General features: G+C 41.4%; 1 protein-coding gene across 11 annotated transcripts in view; it reads right to left on the bottom strand.

Annotated features, from left to right (window-relative positions):
* The window catches only part of LY96 (lymphocyte antigen 96), a 112,167-nt gene that overhangs the window by 75,784 nt on the left and 15,964 nt on the right, over window positions 1-20,419 (bottom strand). For all 11 annotated transcript variants that reach the window (XR_013396797.1, XM_077942334.1, XM_077942329.1 and 8 more), the window contains 2 exons: window positions 17,136-17,264; window positions 434-486 (listed from right to left, as the gene is read on the bottom strand). Coding sequence is in view for 10 of the 11 variants with exons in the window: in XM_077942334.1 (XP_077798460.1) it covers window positions 434-486; window positions 17,136-17,264 (182 nt within the window). In the remaining variant the exon portion in view is untranslated. The remainder of the gene's footprint in view (window positions 1-433; window positions 487-17,135; window positions 17,265-20,419) is intronic.

Genomic DNA, 20,419 nt, shown 5'->3' with positions numbered 1-20,419 from the left:
AAAAAACCTTAACATCTTAATCTTGAATTGCTATTCATGAAATTGTCAGCTGGGCATAGCTGCCCACACCTGTAATCCCAGCACTTTGGGAGGCTAAGCGGAGTGGATTGCTTGAGCTCAGGAGTTCAAGACCACCCTGGGCAACATGGTGAAACTGCATCTCTTCCAAAAATACAAAATGTTAGCTGGCATTGTGGCACGCACCTGTAGTCCCAGCTAGTCAGGAGGCAAAGGCATGAGGATTGCTTGGGGTGGGGGTTAGTAGGTGGAGGTTGCAGTGAGCAGAGATTGTGCCACTGCACTCCAGTCTGGGTGACAGACTGAGATCCCATTTCAAAAAAAAAGGAAGAAGTTGTGAATTGCTTGTTTCAAATGCTTAACATGTCTATTACTGCTAAAGGTTAGACAATACAAAATAAATATTGAACAATACCTTAGAAAATTTTATTCCCTTGAAGGAGAATGATACTGTTGTATTCACAGTCTCTGCAAACAAAATATAAAATACAAGACGTTATTGGTCACGGTTAGGTGAATTTTTCCTTGGTAGCATAGAGTACACCTTTATGGCATACACTTAACTACTGACAGAGGCAGTCCCAAGCAAAACTGTAGAAAAATAATGAACCTTTTTTACCCTGGCTACTGTTCTCCTGTGGCTTCCTTTCCCTGCCCCTACAGCCTCTCTGTACACCTGCCCCTATCTTATCCCTTAGGGGACACAGACTGTTAAGATCTGCTGGTCTCAATAATGAATAAACGATGAACAAGCTAGTGCTAATATGCGTCAGACCAAGTTACACATGTGTATTTTAAACTAGTTTTCAGAGACATTGATGCACATTAAGCTGAGTAGAATAGAGAATAATCTTTCCAAAGACACATGAGATATTTTGGAGGCAGCCAGAATACTGAAGCGCCTCCCAATTACACCACTGAGAAGCTCACGTTAGCTTCTGTTTAAGTGCATAGCCATGGGCCTGGCCCCACACAAGCTGTGGAGCACAGAGTCAAAAATGCAGGAAAATCCACACCCTACTGTTCTAGTCAGAACAAAGTAGTGAATGTGATGTGATGGGGTAAAGATGGAAATACATGTTTTGAATCTCAAACAAAAGAAACAGTGGCCAAAAATATTTTTAATATAAATAGTTAAATCGAAAACTATAATATTGTTCTCAGAAGTAAATAAATAATGTCTGCATGTATACTTCTAGTCTCACAAATAAGCATTTATTTATTTACTTCTGGGTGTATCCTTTTTTTGTTTTTGTTTGTTTGTTTGTTTTGAGATGGAGTCTCACTCTGTTGCCCAGGCTGGAGTACAATGGTGTGATCTCTGCTCGCTGCAACCTCTGCCTTACGGGTTCAAGAGATTCTCCTGCCTCAGCTTCCTGAGTAGCTGAGATTACAGGCACCTGCCACCACGCCCGATTAATTTTTGTATTTTTAGTAGACACGGGGTTTCACCATGCTGACCAGGCTGGTCTCAAACTCCCAACTTCAGGCTATCCGCCCACCTCAGCCTTCCAAAGTGCTGGGATTATAGGCATGAGCCACTGCACCCAACTGTTTTTTCTTTTCTTTTTGCTTTTTCTTTAAAGCAAATAAAGGGTGTATTATTATTATTATTATTTTTGTTTTGTTTTGAGACAGAATCTCACTCTGTCGCCCAGGCTGGAGTGCAGTGGCACGATCTTGGCTCACTACAAGCTCCACCTTCCAGGTTCACGCCATTCTCCTGCCTCAGCCTCCCCAGTAGCTGAGATTACAGGCACCCACCACTACACCTGGCTAATTTTTGTATTTTTAGTAGAGACGGAGTTTCTCTGTGTTGGCCAGGCTGGTTTTGAACTCCTGACCTCAGGTGATCTGCCCACCTCGGCCTTCCAAAGTGCTGGGATTACAGACATGAGCCAACACACCTAGGCAGGTGTATCCTTACTAAAGGAGTTGATACCTGAGGTGTTTCTTCTGCTCGGTAAAGTGATCATGTCTTCATAATCTTATGATCTTTCATTCAAGGCCAATCCAATTCAAAACTTAACAATTCAACAACTACTTATTGAAAGCCTACTACCCACCAGGGCCTGGGAAGACAATGGTAGTACAACTCTGTCCCTTCTCTCAAAGAGCTAAAGTCTATTGAAGATATAGATATTTAAGAAACCATTCCAGCTGTGAGCGGTGGCTCACGCCTGTAATCACAACACTTTGGGAGGCTGAAGAGGGTAGATCCCTTGAACTCAGAAGTTCAAGACCAGCCTGGGCAACATGGTTGATCCTTATTTGTACAAAATATAAAAAAGAAAGATGGGTATGGTGGCGTGTGCCTGTAATCCCAGTTACTTGAGAGGCTGGGGTGGGAGGATCACTTGAGCCCAGTAGGTAGAGGCTACAGTGAGCTGTGTTTGTACCACTTCACTCCAGCCTGGGTGACAGGGAGACCTTGTCTCAAAATAAATAAATAAATAAATATTAAATTAAAATTAAAAATTTAAAAAAACAAAAAAAGACCCCCAAAATAATAAGAAGAAACCATTCCAAATACAATATGCAATGGGAAAGATGCAGTAAGGATAAATATAACATCTTCGTAAGAGTGATGGCCCTGGGGCCAGAACTGCTTGGGTTTGAATCTCAGCTCCTTTACTTGGTGTGTAACTTCGGACCAGTCACTTAATTTTTCTATGGCTCAGTAAAACAGTGATGGGTGATAACACGTATCTCATAGAATTATCACAAGGGCTATACCAGTTAATACATGTTAGGTGCTAAGAACAATGCCTGGGACACAGCACTTATTAAATATTATTACCACTAAATGTTACTTATAACATTTAATATTATTCTTTCTCGCTTCTAGACCCTCCTTCCAATGGCATCTTGTGAATTATAACATATTCATACCTTGTGAATATTAATGCATTAATATATTAGTTATATATGTATATATTATATAATAACAATAATAGGCTCTATCTTATTAACTTGCTAGTTTCTTTGAGAATATTTTTCACAAATTGAATCATATTTCATTTTTCTCCTTTTTTTTATTTTATTACTTCATTAGGATCTTGTTTTCTCCACTAGTCTGTAATTTCCATGAGGACAGGGGTTTTGCTTTGGACATTTTTGAATCTGGCTCCTAGTATCTAATTCTCAGTACCCAGCTTCAGGACCAACTATTAGGTTGGTGTAAAAGTAATTGCAGTTTTTGCCATGAAAAGTAATGCAATACATCATTACATAATTAAATCCGTAATTTGCAAGGCCCAGCACAAAATGACGATATGAGGCTGCTTATTCAAAAGATAGGGGAAACCTGTTAAAGTTACTAGAACATAAAACTTTGCCCTTCTTCTATGTGTTTCTCTCTCTAGACTTGCCATAATGTTTTTATTGCAATTTAATATCATTTGTAATAAAGAGAACATTTTAAACTATTAGTATGAATTTCAGTATTCATCTTCTTATAATACAATGCCAGTTTTAAATGCAAATATCAAAGCATTTAACTTCAAGGTAGAATCACTGAAATTACACAATTTGTCTTTCCCTGCTTATCCCCAGGGGGTGCCTCGAGCGGAGCCAGCCAGAGGAAACTAACACAAGCCAGAGGCAGGAAGTTTGAACGGAGAAAGAGAAGGTCTCCAAGGCATGGAACAGCCTGAGGGAACGCCCCCTCAGCAAGCAGCACAGGTGAGTGTAGAAACACCCAGGGGCTCCTCCACGACTGGGGACTCCTGTGCAAGCTTCGGCCTGAGAGCTGCCTGTCAGGGTCCTCCTTCCACAAACTGCCAGATGCCCCATGCGCCAGTGAGGGGCAGGAAGTCCAAGCAAGTACCTTTCTTTCCCACAGACCTGCTATTCAACAGTGACTCTCAATGCACTGCAATCTCCATGCAATACCTCCACACACTACCTGTTTTGGGGTGGGACAGGGGATGGTGTGCCCAACTAGTCAGCTGCTGAACAGGGCCATGGTGCTGCCAGCCAAGGTAGGGCAGCCACTGTCATGCCCACGCAAGATACTGCAGGGCACCCACACCAGATCCTGACCCTCCCTGTAGCCAGGATTTCACCAGGAGCAGAGGTTAGCAGGTGGCACTGGACAGAAGAGGGGAGAGGATCCCAGGGTGCCAGCAGGGAAGTGGGCAGCGAGAACCAAGAACCAGTCCAGGGAAGGTGGGTTCATACCCCATCGTCTCATTAGATTTCACTTACACAAAACACACACTCGAAAATAAAATTATTAAGAATTTCAAGATTGTGATCACAGGGCATTAAACCCCAAGCACAGGGCCCTTCTGTATATGGGGCCCTGGGCTCTGGTCATGAAGCCAACTCTGTCAACTTTGTGGAAGGGGTGGGGGAGGAAGATGGATGAGACTTGAGGATTTGAGAAAGAAATTAAGAACAACCCCTAGACCAGGTGTGGTGGCTCACGCCTATAATCCCAGCACTTTGGGAGGCCGAAGCGGGTGGATCATGAGGTCAGAAGTTCGAGACCAGTCTGGCCAACATGGTGAAATCCTATCTCTATTAAAGATACAAAAAATTTGTTGGGCATGGTGGCACACACCTGTAATCCCAGCTACTGGGGAGGCTGGGGCAGGAGAATCGCTTGAACCAGGGAGGCAGAGGTTGCAGTGAGCCGAGATTGTACCATTGCATTCCAGCCTAGGCAACAGGACGAGACTCTGTTTCAAAAAAAAAAAGAACAACCCCTAGTTTTCTATTTAGGGAGACTGTCTTAACACTTAGCAGGTCAGGTAGACAGACGGAGTTCTAACCTCCTCTGTTGGATAGACCTCTTTTTCAATTGTTTTGTCTGTCTTAGAAAGCTGTTTTTTTGTTTTTCTTTTTTTGAGACTGGAGTCTCACTGTGTAGCCCAGGCTGGAGTGCAGTGGTGGGATCTTGGCTCACTACAATGTCTGCCTTCATTCAAGTGATTCTCCTTCCTCAGCCTCCCGGGTAGCTGGGATTACAAACATGTGCTACCACACCCGTCTACTTTTGTATTTTTAGTAGAGACTGGGTTTCACCGTGTTGGCCAGGCTGGTCTGGAACTCCTGACCTCAGGTGATCCGCTCGCCTCGGCCTCCCGAAGTGCTGGGATTATAGGCGTGAGCCACTGCACCTGCCCAGAAAGCTCATATCTTGCTCATACCTTCCATTCTTTTCTTTTCTTTTTTATTATACTTTAAGTTCTGGGGTACATGTGCACAACGTGCAGATTTGTTACATATGTATACATGTGCCATGTTGGTTTGCTGCACCAATTAATTCATCATTTACATTAGGTATTTCTCCTAATACTATCCCTCCCCCATCCCTCCCACCCCATGACAGGCCCCGGTGTGTGATGTTCCCCTTCCTGTGTCCAAGTGTTCTCATCGTTCAGTTCCCACCTATCAGTGAGAACATGCAGTGTTTGGTTTTCTGTCCTTGTAATAGTTTGCTCAGAATGATGGTTTCCAGCATCATCCATGTCCCTACAAAGGACATAAACACCTCCTTTTTATGGCTGCATAGTATTCCATGGTGTATATGTGCCACATTTTCTTAACCCAGTCTATCATTGATGGATATTTGGGTTGGTTCCAAGTCTTTGCTATTGTGAATAGTGCTGCAATAAACATACATGTGCACGTGTCTTTATAGCAGCATGATTTATAATCCTTTGGGTATGTACCCAGTAATAGGATGGCTGGGTCAAATGGTATTTCTAGTTCTAGATCTTAAGGAATCGCCACACTGTCTTCCACAATGGTTGAACTAGTTTACACTCCCACCAACAGTGTAAAAGTGTTCCTATCTCTCCACATCCTCTCCAGCATCTGCTGTTTCCTGACTTTTTAATGATCGCCATTCTAACTGGTGTGAGATGGTATCTCATTGTGGTTTTTATTTGCATTTCTCTGATGACCAGTGATGATGAGCATTTTTTCATGTGTCTGTTAGCTGTATGAATGTCTTCTTTTGAAAAGTGTCTATTCATATCCTTCACCCACTTTTTGATGGGGTTGTTTGATTTTTTTCTTGTAAATGTGTTTAAGTTCTTTGTAGATTCTGGATATTAGCCCTTTGTCAGATGGGTAGATTGCAAAAATTTTCTCCCATTCTGTAGGTTGCCTATTCACTCTGATGGGAGTTTCTTTTGCTGTGCAGAAGCTCTTTAGTTTAATTAGGTCCCATTTTTCTATTTTGGCTTTCGTTGTCATTGTTTTTTGTGTTTTAGTCATGAAGTCCTTTCCCATGCCCATGTCCTGAATCATATTGCCTAGAAGAACCTTTCTTCTAGGGTTTTTATGGTTTTAGGTCTAACATTTAAGTCTTTAATCCATCTTGAATTAATTTTTGTATAAGGTTTAAGGAAGGGATCCAGTTTCAGCTTTCTACATATGGCTAGCCAGTTTTCCCAGCACCATTTATTAGATAGGGAATCCTTTCCCCACTTCTTGTTTTTGTCAGGTTTGTCAAAGATCAGATGGTTGCAGATGTGTGGTATTATTTCTGAGGCCCCTGTTCTGTTCCATTGGTTTATATCTCTGTTTTGGTACCAGTACCATGCTGTTTTGGTTACTGTAGCCTTATAGTATAGTTTGAAGTCAGGTAGCGTGATGCCTCCAGCTTTGTTCTTTCTGCTTAGGATTGTCTTGGCAATGCAGGCTCTTTTTTGGTTCCATATTAATTTTAAAGTAGTTTTTTCCAATTCTGTGAAGAAAGTCATTGGTAGCTTGATGGGGATGGCATTGAATTTATAAATTACCTTGGACAGTATAGCCATTTTCACAATATTGATTCCTCCTATCCATGAGCATGGAATGTTCTTCCATTTGTTGTGTCCTCTTTTATTTCATTGAGCAGTGGTTTGTAGTTCTTGAAGAAGTCCTTCACATCCCTTGTAAGTTGTATTCCTAGGTATTTTATTCTCTTTGTAGCAATTGTGAATGGGAGTTCACTCATGATTTGGCTCTCTGTTTGTCTGTTATTGGAGTATAGGAATGCTTGTCATTTTTGCACATTATTTTGTATCCTGAGACTTTGCTAAAGTTGCCTATCAGCTTAAGGAGATTTTGGGCTGAGATGATGGGGTTTTCTAAATATACAATCATGTCATCTGCAAACAGGGACAATTTGACTTCTTCTTTTCCTAATTGAACACCGTTTATTTCTTTCTCTTGCCTGATTGTCCTGGCCAGAATTTCCAACACTATGTTGAATAGGAGTGGTGAGAGAGGGCATCCCTGTCTTGTGCCAGTTTTCAAAGGGAATGCTTCCAGTTTTTGCCCATTCAGTATGATATTGGCTGTGGGTTTGTCATAAATAACTCTTATTATTTTGAGATATGTCCCATCAATACCTAGTTTATTGAGAGTTTTTAGCATGAAGGGCTGTTGAATTTTGTCGAAGGTCTTTTCTGCATCTATTGAGATAATCGTGTGGTTTTTGTCTTTGGTTCTGTTTACATGATGGATTATGTTTATTGATTTGTGTATGTTGAACCAGCCTTGCATCCCAGGAATGAAGCCAACTTGATCTTGGTGGATAAGCTTTTTGATGTGCTGCTGGATTCGGTTTGCCAGTATTTTATTAAGGATTTTCACATTAAGTTCATCAGGAATATTGGTCTAAAATTCTCTTTTTTTGTTGTGTCTCTGCCAGGCTTTGGTATCAGGATGATGTTGGCCTCATAAAATGAGTTAGGGAGGAGTCCCTCTTTTTCTATTGATTGGAATGGTTTCAGAAGGAATTGTACCAGCTCCTCTTTGTACCTCTGGTAGAGTTTGGCTGTGAATCCATCTGGGTCTGGACTTTTTTTGGTTGGTAGGTTATTAATTATTGCCTCAATTTCAGAGTCTGTTATTGGTCTATTCAGGGATTCAAGGTCTTCCTGGTTTAATTTTGGGAGAGTGTATGTGTCCAGGAATTTATCCATTTCTTCTAGATTTTCTAGTTTATTTGTGTAGAGGTGTTTATAGTATTCTCTGGTGGTAGTTTGTATGTCTGTAGGATCAGTGGTGATATCCCCTTTATCATTTTTTATTGCATCTATTTGATTCTTCTCTCTTTTCCTCTTTATTAATCTTGCTAGTGGTCTATCTATTTTGTTGATCTTTTCAAAAAACCAGCTCCTGGATTCATTGATTTTGTGAAGGGTTTTTGTCTCTATCTCCTTCAGTTCTGCTCTAATCTTAGTTATTTCTTGCCTTCTGCTATCTTTTGAATTTGTTTGCTCTTGCTTCTCTAGTTCTTTTAATTGTGATGTTAGGTTGTTGATTTTAGATCTTTCTTGCTTCCTCTTGTGGGCATTTAGTGCTATAAATTTCCCTTTACACACTGCTTTAAATATGTCCCAGAGATTCTGGTATGTTGTGTCTTTGTTCACATTGGTTTCAAAGAACATCTTTATTTCTGCCTTCATTTCGTTATTTACCCAGTAGTCATTCAGGAGTGGGTTGTCCAGTTTCCATGTAGTTGTGCAGTTTTCAGTGAGTTTCTTAATCCTGAGTTCTAATTTGATTGCACTGTGGTCTGAGAGACAATTTGTTGTGATTTCTGTTCTTTCACATTCGCTGAGGAGGGCTTTACTTCCAATTGGAAGTATGTGGTCAATTTTGGAATAAGTGCGATGTGGTGCTGAGAAGAATGTATATTCTATTGATCTGGGGTGGAGAGTTCTGTAGATGTCTATTAGGTCTGCTTGGTGCAGAGCTGAGTTCAAATCCTGGATATCCTTGTTAACCTTCTGTCTTGTTGATTTGTCTAATATTGACAAAGGGGTGTTAAAGTCTCCCATTATTATTGTGTGGGAGTCTAAGTCTCTTTGTAGGTCTCTAAGGATTTGCTTTGTGAATCTGGGTGCTCCTGTATTTGCTACATATATATTTAGAATAGTTAGCTCTTCTTGTTGAATTGATTCCTTTACCATTATGTAATGGCCTTCTTTTTCTCTTTTGATCTTTGATGGTTTAAAGTCTGTTTTATCAGAGACTAGGATTGCAACCTACTCTTTTTTTTGCTTTCCATTTGCTTGGTAGATCTTCCTCCATTTCTTTATTTTGAACCTGTGTGTCTCAGCACATGAGATGGATCTCCTGAATACAGCACACTGATGGATCTTGACTCTTTATCCAATTTGCCAGTCTGTGTCTTTTATTTGGACCATTTAGCCCATTTACATTTAAGGTTAATATTGTTATGTGTGAATTTGATCCTGTCATTATGATGTTAGCTGGTCTTTTTGCCCATTAGTTGATGCAGTTTCTTCCTAGCATCAATAGTCTTTACAATTTGGCATGTTTTTGCAGTGGCTGGTACTGGTTGTTCCTTTCCATGTTTAGTGCTTCCTTCAGGAGCTCTTGTAAGGCAGGCCTGGTGGTGACAAAATCCCTCAGCATTTGCTTGTCTGTAAAGGATTTTATTTCTCCTTCACTTATGAAGCTTAGTTTGACTGATTATGAAATTCTGGGTTGAAAATTCTTTTCTTTAAGTATGTTGAATATTGGCCCCCACTCTCTTCTGGCTTGTAGAGTTTCTGCCAAGAGATCCACTGTTAGTCTGATAGGCTTCCCTTGTGGGTAACCCAACCTTTCTCTCTGGCTACCCTTAACATTTTTTTCCTTCATTTGAACCTTGGTGAATCTGACAACTATGTGTCTTGGGGTTGCTGTTCTCAAAGAGTGTCTTTGTGGTGTTCTCTGTATTTCCTGAATTTGAATGTTGGCCTGCCTTGCTAGGTTGGGGAAGTTCTCCTGGATACTGTCCTGAAGAGTGTTTTCCAGCTTAGTTCTATTCTCCCCATCACTTTCAGGTACACCAAACAAAGGTAGATTTGGCCTTTTCACATAGTCCCATGTTTCTTAGAGGCTTTGTTCATTTCTTTTTACTCTTTTTCCTCTAAACTTCTCTTGTCGCTTCATTTCATTAACTTGATCTTCAATCACTGATACCCCTTCTTCCACTTGATCGAATCGGCTACTGAAACTTCTGCATGCATCGCAAAAGTTCTCATGCCATGGTTTTCAGCTCCATCAGGTCATTTAAGGTCTTCTCTACACTGTTTATTCTAGTTAGCCATTCATCTAATCTTTTTTCAAGGGTTTTAGCTTCCTTGCGATGGTTTCGAACATCCTTCTTTAGCTCGGAGAAGTTTGTTATTACTGACCTTCTGAAGCCTACTTCTGTCAACTTGTCAAAGTCATTCTCCATCCAGCTTTGTTCCGTTGTTCGCGAGGAGCTGTGATCCTTTGGAGGAGAAGAGGCGCTCTGGTTTTTAGAATTTTCAGCTTTTCTGCTCCGGTTTCTCCCCATCTTCGTGGTTTTATCTACCTTTGGTCTTTGATGATGGTGACGTACAGGTGGAGTTTTGGTGTGGATGTCCCTTTCGTTGATGTTGATGCTATTCCTTTCTGTTTGTTAGTTTTCCTTCTAACAGTCAGAACACTCAGCTGCAGGTCTGTTAGAGTTTGCTGGAGGTCCACTCCAGACCTCTTTGCCTGGGTATCACCAGCAGAGGCTGCAGAACAGCAAATATTGATCCTGATCCTTCCTCTGGAAGCTTTGTCTCAGAGGGGCACCCAGCTGTCTGAGGTGTCAGTCAGCCCCTACTGGGAAGTGTCTCCCAGTTAGGCTACATAGGAGTCAGGGACCCACTTGAGGAGACAGTTTGTCCGTTCTCAGAGCTCAAACACCGTTCTGGGAGAACCACTGCTCTCTTCAGAGATGTCAGACAGGGACATTTAAGTGTGCAGAAGTTTCTGCTGCCTTTTGTTCAACTATTCTCTGCCCCCAAAGGTGGAGTCTAGAGACGCAGGCAGGCCTCGTTGAGCTGCGGTGGGCTCCACCCAGTTCGAGCTACCCACCACTTTGTTTACCTTCTCAAGCCTCAGCAATAGTGGACGCCCCTCCCCAAGCCAGGCTGCTGCCTTGCAGTTCGATTTTGGACTACTGTGCTAGCAGTGAGCAAGGCTCACTGCTGAGCCAGGTGCGGGATACAATCTTCTGGTGTGCTGTTTGCTAAGACCACTGGAAAAGTGTAGTATTAAGGCAGGAGTGTTCCAATTTTCCAGGTACAGTCTGTCACAGCTTTCCTTGGCTAGGAAAGGGAAATCCCCTGACCCCTTGCACTTCCCGGGTGAGGCGATGCCCTGTGCTGCTTCGGCTCACCCTCCATGGGCTGCACCCACTGTCCAACCAGTCCCAATGAGATGAACCAGGTACCTCAGTTGGAAATGCAGAAATCACCCATCTTCTGTGTCAATCACTCTGGGAGCTCCAGACCAGAGCTGTTCCTATTCGGCCATCTTGGAATGGACCCTTCCATTCTTTTCTTAGGAAGTTAGCTTGAAGCTTTGCCCACAATGAAGAAGGCAAGAGGGAACTTAGGAAGGGCGAGGGAGAACAGAACCCCTTCTTAGGCTCTCCTCTCCTCTTCCCAAAAGGTGTCCATGCAGCTCACTCATGGTCCAGTCTAGTTTTCCTGGCAACTATGCAGGCAGCGGGATCCGAGCCTCAGATGGTATTGTACATTGAATTGTGTCCCCCAAAAAGATATGTTGAAGGCCTAACTTCCAGTGCCTGTGAACATGACCTTATTTGGAAACAGGATCTTTGCAGACAGTCAAGTTAAAATGAGGTCATTAGGGTGGGCCCTAGTCCAATATCCGTTATTAAGAAGGGGAAATTTGGACACTGAGATAGGCACACATAGGAAGGAAGACCACAGTGAAGGGCCCCAGGAAAAAGATGGCCATCTACAAGGCAAGACATGCCATAGGCCACCAGAAGTTAGGAGAGAGACCTGGAACAGATCCATGCCTAGCTCCTGCAGAGGAAGCATGGCCTCGTTATCTTGGTTTCAGACTTCTGAACTCCAGAGCTGTTAGATGATAAATTTCTGTTTTTCTAAGATATTCAGTTTATGGTACTTAGTAACAGCAGCCCCAGCAAAATCCTGGTAACAGAACTTACAGGCTTATGAAATTTTTTTTAAACAAGATCTTGCTCTGTTGCCCAGGCTGGAGTGCAGTGGTGCAATCACAGCTCACTGCAGCCTCCACTGCCCAAGCTCCAGTGATCCTCCCGCCTCAGCCTCTCAAGTATCTGGGACCACAGGCATGAGCCACCAGGCCCAGCTAATTTTTGTATTTTTGGTAGAGACGGCATTTCACCATGTTGTCCAGGCTGTTCTCAAACTCTTGATGTCAAGCAACCCACCTGCCTTGGCCTCACAAAGTGTTGGGCTTGCAGGCATGAACTACCATGCCCAGCTCAGGCTTATTAAATTTAAGATGCTTTGAAATATCCATCTATTGATTCATAAATGTGTTTTTGAAAGAAACAGATGTGTGTGTGTGTGTGTGTGTGTGTGTGTGTGTGTGTGTGTGTGTGTGTAAAAACTGGTGAGATTATGGGTAACTTTTACTTTATAACTGCTTGTCCATATTTTCTAAATATCATATCATAAAGATGTATAACTTTTATAACAACCAAAAGGAAAATTATTTTAAACATAGATATGTATGGTACTTGCAAATTTGACTCCCAAATTTCAAGGGACTCTTGCTACGTCAATGCTTCTTAAATCAGAAAGTCCTAAGTTCTGGGCCCACATACTCAGCTGCCAGATGGCCATGTTTATTTGAATGTTCCAAAATTACCTTGAGCTTAACATGCCCAAGCCAAAACTCATTATGTTTCCCTAAAAAAAAAAAACAAAACCTGCCTGTTCTTTTGTACACATCATCTCAGATAATAGCACTTCCATACATCCAGTCACTGGCCCTCAAGTGTGGTGCTTTTTTTTCTTTATCTTTTTTTTTTTTTTTTTCTTTTTGAGTCAGGAGTACAATGGTGGATCACAGCTAGCCAAGACCTCCTGGGTGCAAGTGATCCTCCCACCTCAGCCTCCCAAGTAGCTGGACTAAAGGCTGGTACCACCACACCCAGCTAATTTTTTTTTTTTTTTTTTTGAGAGATGGGGTTTCACCTCCTTGCCCAGTCTGGCCTCAAACTCTTATCCTCGGCCTCCCAAAGTGCTGGTATTACAGGCAACCAGCCCAAGAGGTTCTTGATCTTACCTAATCCTTGCCTGCCACATTAAATCAGTGTATCCTGCCTATTCTGTCTCCCAAAACGCTCTCTTTCATCTCCTGCCTGCTACTCCCTGGCTGCCATCACGTTCACCCTTCATGGTCTCTCACAGAGCCTCCTGGATGCTCTTCCTTCCACCCAAGTTTCCTGCCTCAGCCTACCCCCACCTCCTGCCATATGGATGCTAGTTATCTGCAAAAATGGAAATCTCAGTGGGTCATCCCTGCCCACTGACTATAGGATACAGGCCAATATTTTGCGCATGACTTATATGCTCACACTGCCCCCTTTTCTAGGCTCATCTCCAGCAATTCCCCACAAGCACATTCTGCTCCAACTACAAAAAAACTACTCTCCAAATAAACCATACTCTTTCATGACTAGATGTGTTTGCATATGCTGTTTCCTCTCCAGGGAATGTTTTTCCCCATCACTCTCTGATGCTTTCAGATTCAAGACTCTAATAAAATACTCCATTGAAGGCTTGTCTGACCAGCCTGGGCAATATAGTGAGACCCTGTCTCTACAAAAAATTTAAAAATGCCCAGGAGCAATGGCTCACACCTGTAATCCCAGCACTCTGGGAGGCTGAGGCAGGAGGATCACTTGAGCCCAGGAGTTCAAGACCAGCCTGGGCTCAAGATAAAGTGAGACCTTATCTCTATTTTTTAATTAAAATAAAATTAAATTTAAAATTAGGACCGGGTGCAGTGGCTCACACCTGTAATTCCAGCACTTTGGGAGGCCAAGGCGGTCGGATGGCCTGAGGTCAGGAGTTTGAGACCAGCCTGGCTAACATGATGAAAACCTGTCTCTACTAAAACTACAAAAATTAGCTGGGCATGGTGGCATACACCTTTAGTCCCAGCTACTCGGGAGGCTGAGGCAGAATCACTTGAACCCGGGAGGTGCAGGTTGCAGTGAGCTGAGATTGCACCATTGCACTCCAGCCTGGGAGACAGAGCGAGACTCCGTCTCAAAAAAAAAAAAAAAAAAAAAAATTTAGCTGGGCATAAACCTGTGCCTGTAGTCCTTGCTACTCAGGAGGCTGTGACTAGACGATGACTTGAGCTGAGGAGTTTGAGGCTGCAGTGAGCTATGATTGCACCACTGCACTCCAATCTGGGTGATGGAACAAGATCTTTTCTCAAAAAAAAAAACACCTTATCCCAGTTTTTCTGCCACAGTTATTTAGTAACTATATAGTTAAAACTAATAACCTATAATTCTATTGCTAATAGAACTATATGTTGTTTACATATACTTTTTTACAATTAATTTACAATAAAATTATATTTAGTATAATTATATGTACATATAATTTTATTGTATGGCAATGGCTCACACCTGTAATGAATTTACAATAAAATTCATTACAGGTAATTACATGTAATTTTATTGTAAATTTTGTTTTTGTGACAGTATTTCCCAGAATGGAGTGACTTTTTTTTTTTTATACTGATTTACCAGGTACATGTGCAATCTCATTACCTGCATAGGTTGTGTAGTGGTCAAGTCAGGGCTTTTAGGGTTCCCATCACCCAAGTAACATATACCCATTAACTAATTTTGCATCATCCACCCCCTCACCCTTCCAACTCTTCACTATCATTCCACTCTCTAGTACATGTGTACACATTTTTAGCACCCACTTATGAGTGGGAACATGCAATATTTGACTTTCTGTGCCTGGTTTGTTTCACTTAAGATAATGGCCTCCAGTTCCATCCATGTTGCTGAAAAATACATGATTTCATTTTTGTAATGGCTTAATAATATTCCATTGTGTAAATATACCACATTTTATTTACCCATTAGTCTGTTGATGAACACTTAGGTGAACACCATACCTTTGCTATTGTGACTAGTGCAATAAACATATGAGTGCAGGTATCTTTTTGATGTATTGATTCCTTTTCCTTTGAGTAGATACCTAGTAGTGAAATTGCTAGATGGAATGGTGGTTCTATTTTTAGTTCTTTGATAAATCCCCATACTGCTTTCCATAGAGGCTGTACTAATTTACATTCCCACCAAAAGTGGATGAGTTCTCTTTTCTCCATATTCTTGCTAACATCTGTTACTTTTCGTCTTTTTAAGAATAGCCATTCTGACTGGGGTAAGATGATATCTCATTGCAATTTTAATTTGCATTTCTCTGACGATTAGTGATGCTGAGCATGTTTTAATATATGTGTTGGCCATTTCTATCTCTTCTTTTGAAAAGTATAAGTATCCACTCATGTCCTTTTCCCACTTTTTTTTTCTTTTTTTTTTTTTTTGAGACTGAGTCTCACTCTGTCACCTGGACTGGAGTGCAATGGCATCGTCTCACCTCACTGCAACCTCCACCTCCCGGGTTCAAGGGATTTTCCTGCCTCAGCCTCTCAAGTAGCTGGGACTACAGGCACATGCCACCACACCTGGCTAATTTTTGTATTTTTGGCAGAGACAAGGTTTCCCTACGTTGGCCAGGCTGGTCTAGAACTCCTGACATCGTGATCCACCTGTCTCAGTCTCCCAAAGTGCTGGGATTACAGGCATGAGCCACTGTGCCCGGCCACTTTTCCCACTTCTTAATGCGGTTGTTTTTGTTGTTGTTGTTGAGTTGTTTGAGTTCCTTGTACATTCTGAATGTTAGTACCCTGTTGGATGAATAGTTTGTGAATTTTTTCTCATATACTACAGATTGTCTGTTCACTCCATTATTTCTTTTGCTATGCAGAAGCTTTTTGATGTAATTAAATCCTTTTTGTCTACTTTTGTCTTTATTGCCTGTGCTTTTGAGATCTTTGTCATAAATTCTTTGTCTAGACCAATGTCCAGAAGAATCTTCCCTAGGTTTCTTCTAGTATATTTATAATTGCAGATCTTATGCTTAAGTTGTTCATCCATCTTCAGTTGATTTTTGAATGTGGTGAGAGATAGGGGTCCAGGTTCATTCTTCTGCATATGGCAATCCAGTTTTCCTCAGAGTGACTTTCTGAGCAAGGAGATCCTACCATTCAACTTCAGATAACCAGAACCTAAATCATGATTTGCCCAAATTAGGTTCAATAGATGTTTATGGAAGAAAGTGGGAGGAGAGAGAGAAGAAGTAGACAAGCTGACTTGAGTCTGACACCTCTGAGGTCTCAAGAAAGAGAAACTTTGAAGATTCAGGTAAAATATCAGTGTAATCCCACAGAGATTGTGTAAAATAATTGTAAAACAGTTGTGCAAAAGAAATGCACAATTTAAAAAAAAACAGTAATCTGCTAAGGGAATTTTTTTTTTCAAAGAGAAAGCATGACACAGTAGAAGAGTCATATCTTAGAGTTAGGAGGCTACTCTGTTACTAGTTCTCCAAATGACCATGGACACCTTACTGAGCCACTGCAAACATCAGTTCCCTCATTATAAAGATGACAGGACTGGAAAATCAGTAACAAAAGAAGGATTCTTATTCTGAACACTGTACTAGGCTTTTTTTTTTTTCTTTTACACACATTCTCTAATTTAATTCTTAAAACTATTTATGATGTGTTTTACTTCCCCATTTTATAGCTGAGGAAAATGAGGCCAAGAAGAGTTAAATATTAATAACATGCTGAAAGTCACATTGCTGGTAAACGGAAAAGCTGGAATATAGTTTTAAAGTGGTAATTCCTTTTTTAAAATTTATTTTTTATTTTTATTTTTTATCCCTTGGTGCAAGATCGCTGTAAGGGTCCTAATTTCTGGATATTATGATTCTGTAAATAATTCCAAGGAGGAACATAAAGGCAGAAGTCACTGAAGAAACCAATGACTGTATAGAAAATCTGGTGGGTTACTATGAAAAATATTAACAATACAAATCATATAAGTGTCATCTTAACAATTCAAGTACATAATTATAAAATGCTATTTAAGCTGCTAAAAGTAAAAACTTTGGATAGAAAAAGAATTATTACCAGAAAAGGAAGTTTTCATTTTCAATGTATTTAATTTTCACAACATTTTCATAAGGAATTATTTCCTATTCTAAAAGTAATATGAACTGAACACTTACCTCCCTTCAGAGCTCTGCAAAAAGAATAATCATCATCAGATCCTCGGCAAATAACTTCTTTGCGCTTTGGAAGAGTCATGGAGTTGACAGTTATGTAGAGATTGAAATATAATTGCTTTACATCTCTCCCTTTAAAAGAAAAACTCCCATTAGGTCCTCAAATAGTAGATTCTTTTATACATAATGATTAACATTTATTGTATAGTTAAAAGGGGCCCTGTGCTTTTCTTACATTATTTCATTTAATCATCACAACTATCTAAAAGGTGGGTATTATTACTCTTCTTCTGCAGATGAGAAAACTGAAGTTCTGAGAGGGCAACTAGTAAATCATAATCAAATACAATGTTCCACGGTAAAACTATGCATGCTCTGCCTAAAAACAGAAGAGCCTTCATAACTTCATAGAGAAAACTATGAAATAAAGACATAAAATGTCTAGTTCTAATCATGGTTCTGCTAGAAAATTCAAAAGAAAAGAAAGGGAAAGGAAAGACAGTGAGACAGTCAACTTTCTAGGAGTTCTGATGAAAGAGTTCTTGAGAATAAAATAGAATCTTTTGATGAAAAATAAATATATGGCTATTTTTTAATTTCCTTGTGATCTCCCTATTTCCAACTACCATGAAAAATTCCAGTAATCAATGCATTTTTCTCAACTCTTCCAACTTATTCAGTTGGCCCAAATGAAAAAGATGCACAATCCTTTTCTTTCTTTTTCTTTTTCTTTTTTTTTTTTTTTTTTTTGAGAGGGAGTCTCGCTCTGTCGCCCAGGCTGGAGTGCAGTGGCCGGATCTCGGCTCACTGCAAGCTCCGCCTCCCGGGTTCACGCCATTCTCCTGCCTCAGCCTCCGGAGTAGCTGGGACTACAGGCGCCCGCCACCTCGCCCGGCTAGTTTTTTTTTTTTAATTTTTTAGTAGAGATGGGGTTTCACCGTGTTAGCCAGGATGGTCTCGATCTCCTGACCTCGTGATCCACCCGTCTCGGCCTCCCAAAGTGCTGGGATTACAGGCGTGAGCCACCACGCCCGGCCTTTCTTTTTTTTTTTTTTTTTTTTTTTGAGACAGACTGGAGTGCAGTGGCATAATCTTGGCTCACTGCAACCTTCGCTGCCCAGGTTCAAGCGATTCTCCTGCCTCAGCCTCCCGAGTAGCTGGGATGACAGGCGCCTGCCACCACGTCCAGCTAATTTTTTTTATTTTTAGTAGAGATGGGGTTTCACCATCTTGGCCAGGCTGGTCTTGAAGTCCTGACTTTGTGATCCACCCGCCTCAGCCTCCCAAAGTGCTGGGATTACAGGCATGAGCCACTGTGCCCAGGCAAAAAAGATGCACAATCCTTTTCACAATGAAAACAATTTTGCAACCACTACCTCACTGAAAATATTTTCCTAGTAAGATCACCATGACTCATTATAACCATAATCAAAAGACAACTTTTCTAACTTTAATTTGAACTTGGCTATGCTTAATAGAACTGCCTGCTTCTTTCCCTAAACCTTCTTTGGTGTTGGTGCAACCACTCTCTTCCAGGTGTCCTCCAATCTCTCTGACTCCTCCTCCTCAGTCTATTTCATTGACTCCTAGATTTCTCCAGGTTCTAGCCTCAGTTCTCCTCAATTTTCACTCTGCACACTCTCTCAGACCAAATACCACATAAGGTGACAATTCTCAAATCAACTTTAGTCTCAACCTTTCTCCTGAGCATTGATCCCATGTATTTATTCAATATCTCTACTCAAATGTTGCCCAGTTACCTTACCCAACAGATCTAAAAGTGATTTCCTCCTCTTCATCACCAAATTGGCACTAGAATTCCCAGTCCTAGTAAATCTTTCTAACCTCCTTTTCATACCCATTACCGTGCTGCCTTCATGCAGGCCCTCATTGCTCTGAACCTGAAGCACCACCAACCTTCCTAATTTGTCTTCACTTCTCAACTTTCAGGGTAGGGTGTGGAGAAGACTATCATGGGGTCTGTTTCAAACAGTGATTCCATGGCCTACTCCATGGACTTTGGCTTGAACTTCTCCAAAAGCAGGGCTGTGTGTAGAAGCTGAAAGACCGTTTTCACAAGGAATTCCTGGAGACACAGAAGCACAAGACAGTGCCACCGTGGTGTCCAGTGACAATGCAGGGCAAAGGACCTTCTTCCATTTCTTTGTGAAACACAGCATGATTCCAGTCTTCAATAACTCCAGGAAAGGAAGTCCTGCTTTGACAACTCAATAGTTTACGTTGTGAGAAACTCCTTGGCCTTGGACACCCCTGTGGTCATGTTAAGAACATGAACAATGGCAACAATGAGACATCACTTTTGTGGCTCAGCAGGCTAGGGATGTCAATGTGGGTGTTGGAGTGAGGGACAAGAAACATGGGCTGGGCACGGTGGCTCACGCCTGTAATCCTAGCAATTTGAGAGGCTGAGGCGGGCAGATCACCTGAGGTCAGGAGTTCGAGACCATCCTGGCCAACATGGCAAAACCCCATCTCTGCTAAAAATACAAAAATCAGCTGGGCGCGGTGGCAGGCTCCTGTAATCCCAGCTACCAGAGGTAGAGAATTGTTGGAACCTGAGAGGCGAAGGCTGCAGTGAGCCGAGATCACGCCACTGCACTCCAACCTGGGTGACAGAGTGAGACTCCGTCTCAAAAAAAGAAAATAAACATGGTGGCTGTCATGTGGTATATAAGAGGACTGTTTTTTAGCTTACCAAAGACAATTCCAGGAACTTCCAGAAATAACCTTAAAGGAAGCTTATGCTCCAGTTCTATTTGTCAATCAGTTAATAATATACAAATAATTTACTAGCAAGGCTATGACGTCTCAAAAGATATCATTTCCATTCTCAACCTATTTTTGGTTCAAGTTTGTATTTGTATCTCCTTCCGAATTCAAGTAGAAATAAGGCCATAAAAATAAGGTCGATTTCCATGAATGTGGCCTCACACTTTATACCAACATTATAGTATATTCTATGGAAACTCAGGTCATAATTGCACTATAAAAATGTGACTGAATAATTATTGTGTTGATAAATTAATATAATTTGTTATATAAATGTCATATTTAGTGAGAAATTATAAAACATTTGTGATGCCATCGAGATATGTTCCTCAAATTTCCCTTCAAAAGCAGCTGCTGTGAGGAGAGTAGCTGGCAGACAGTCTGCAGCTGCTGCACCTTCACATCTATCTCAGCACTCAGCCAGAGGCCACCCTCTCATAGGCTGCTCCTATAATGATCCAGCACTGCAAGGACCCTAGAGCCAGGCTACTCCCGCC

This window comes from Macaca mulatta, chromosome 8 (assembly GCF_049350105.2).
Source record: "Macaca mulatta isolate MMU2019108-1 chromosome 8, T2T-MMU8v2.0, whole genome shotgun sequence".
In the NCBI taxonomy this organism is placed as follows: domain Eukaryota; kingdom Metazoa; phylum Chordata; class Mammalia; order Primates; family Cercopithecidae; genus Macaca; species Macaca mulatta.
Note: the sequence above shows the minus strand (reverse complement) of the source record. Positions and strands in the feature narration are given on the sequence as shown.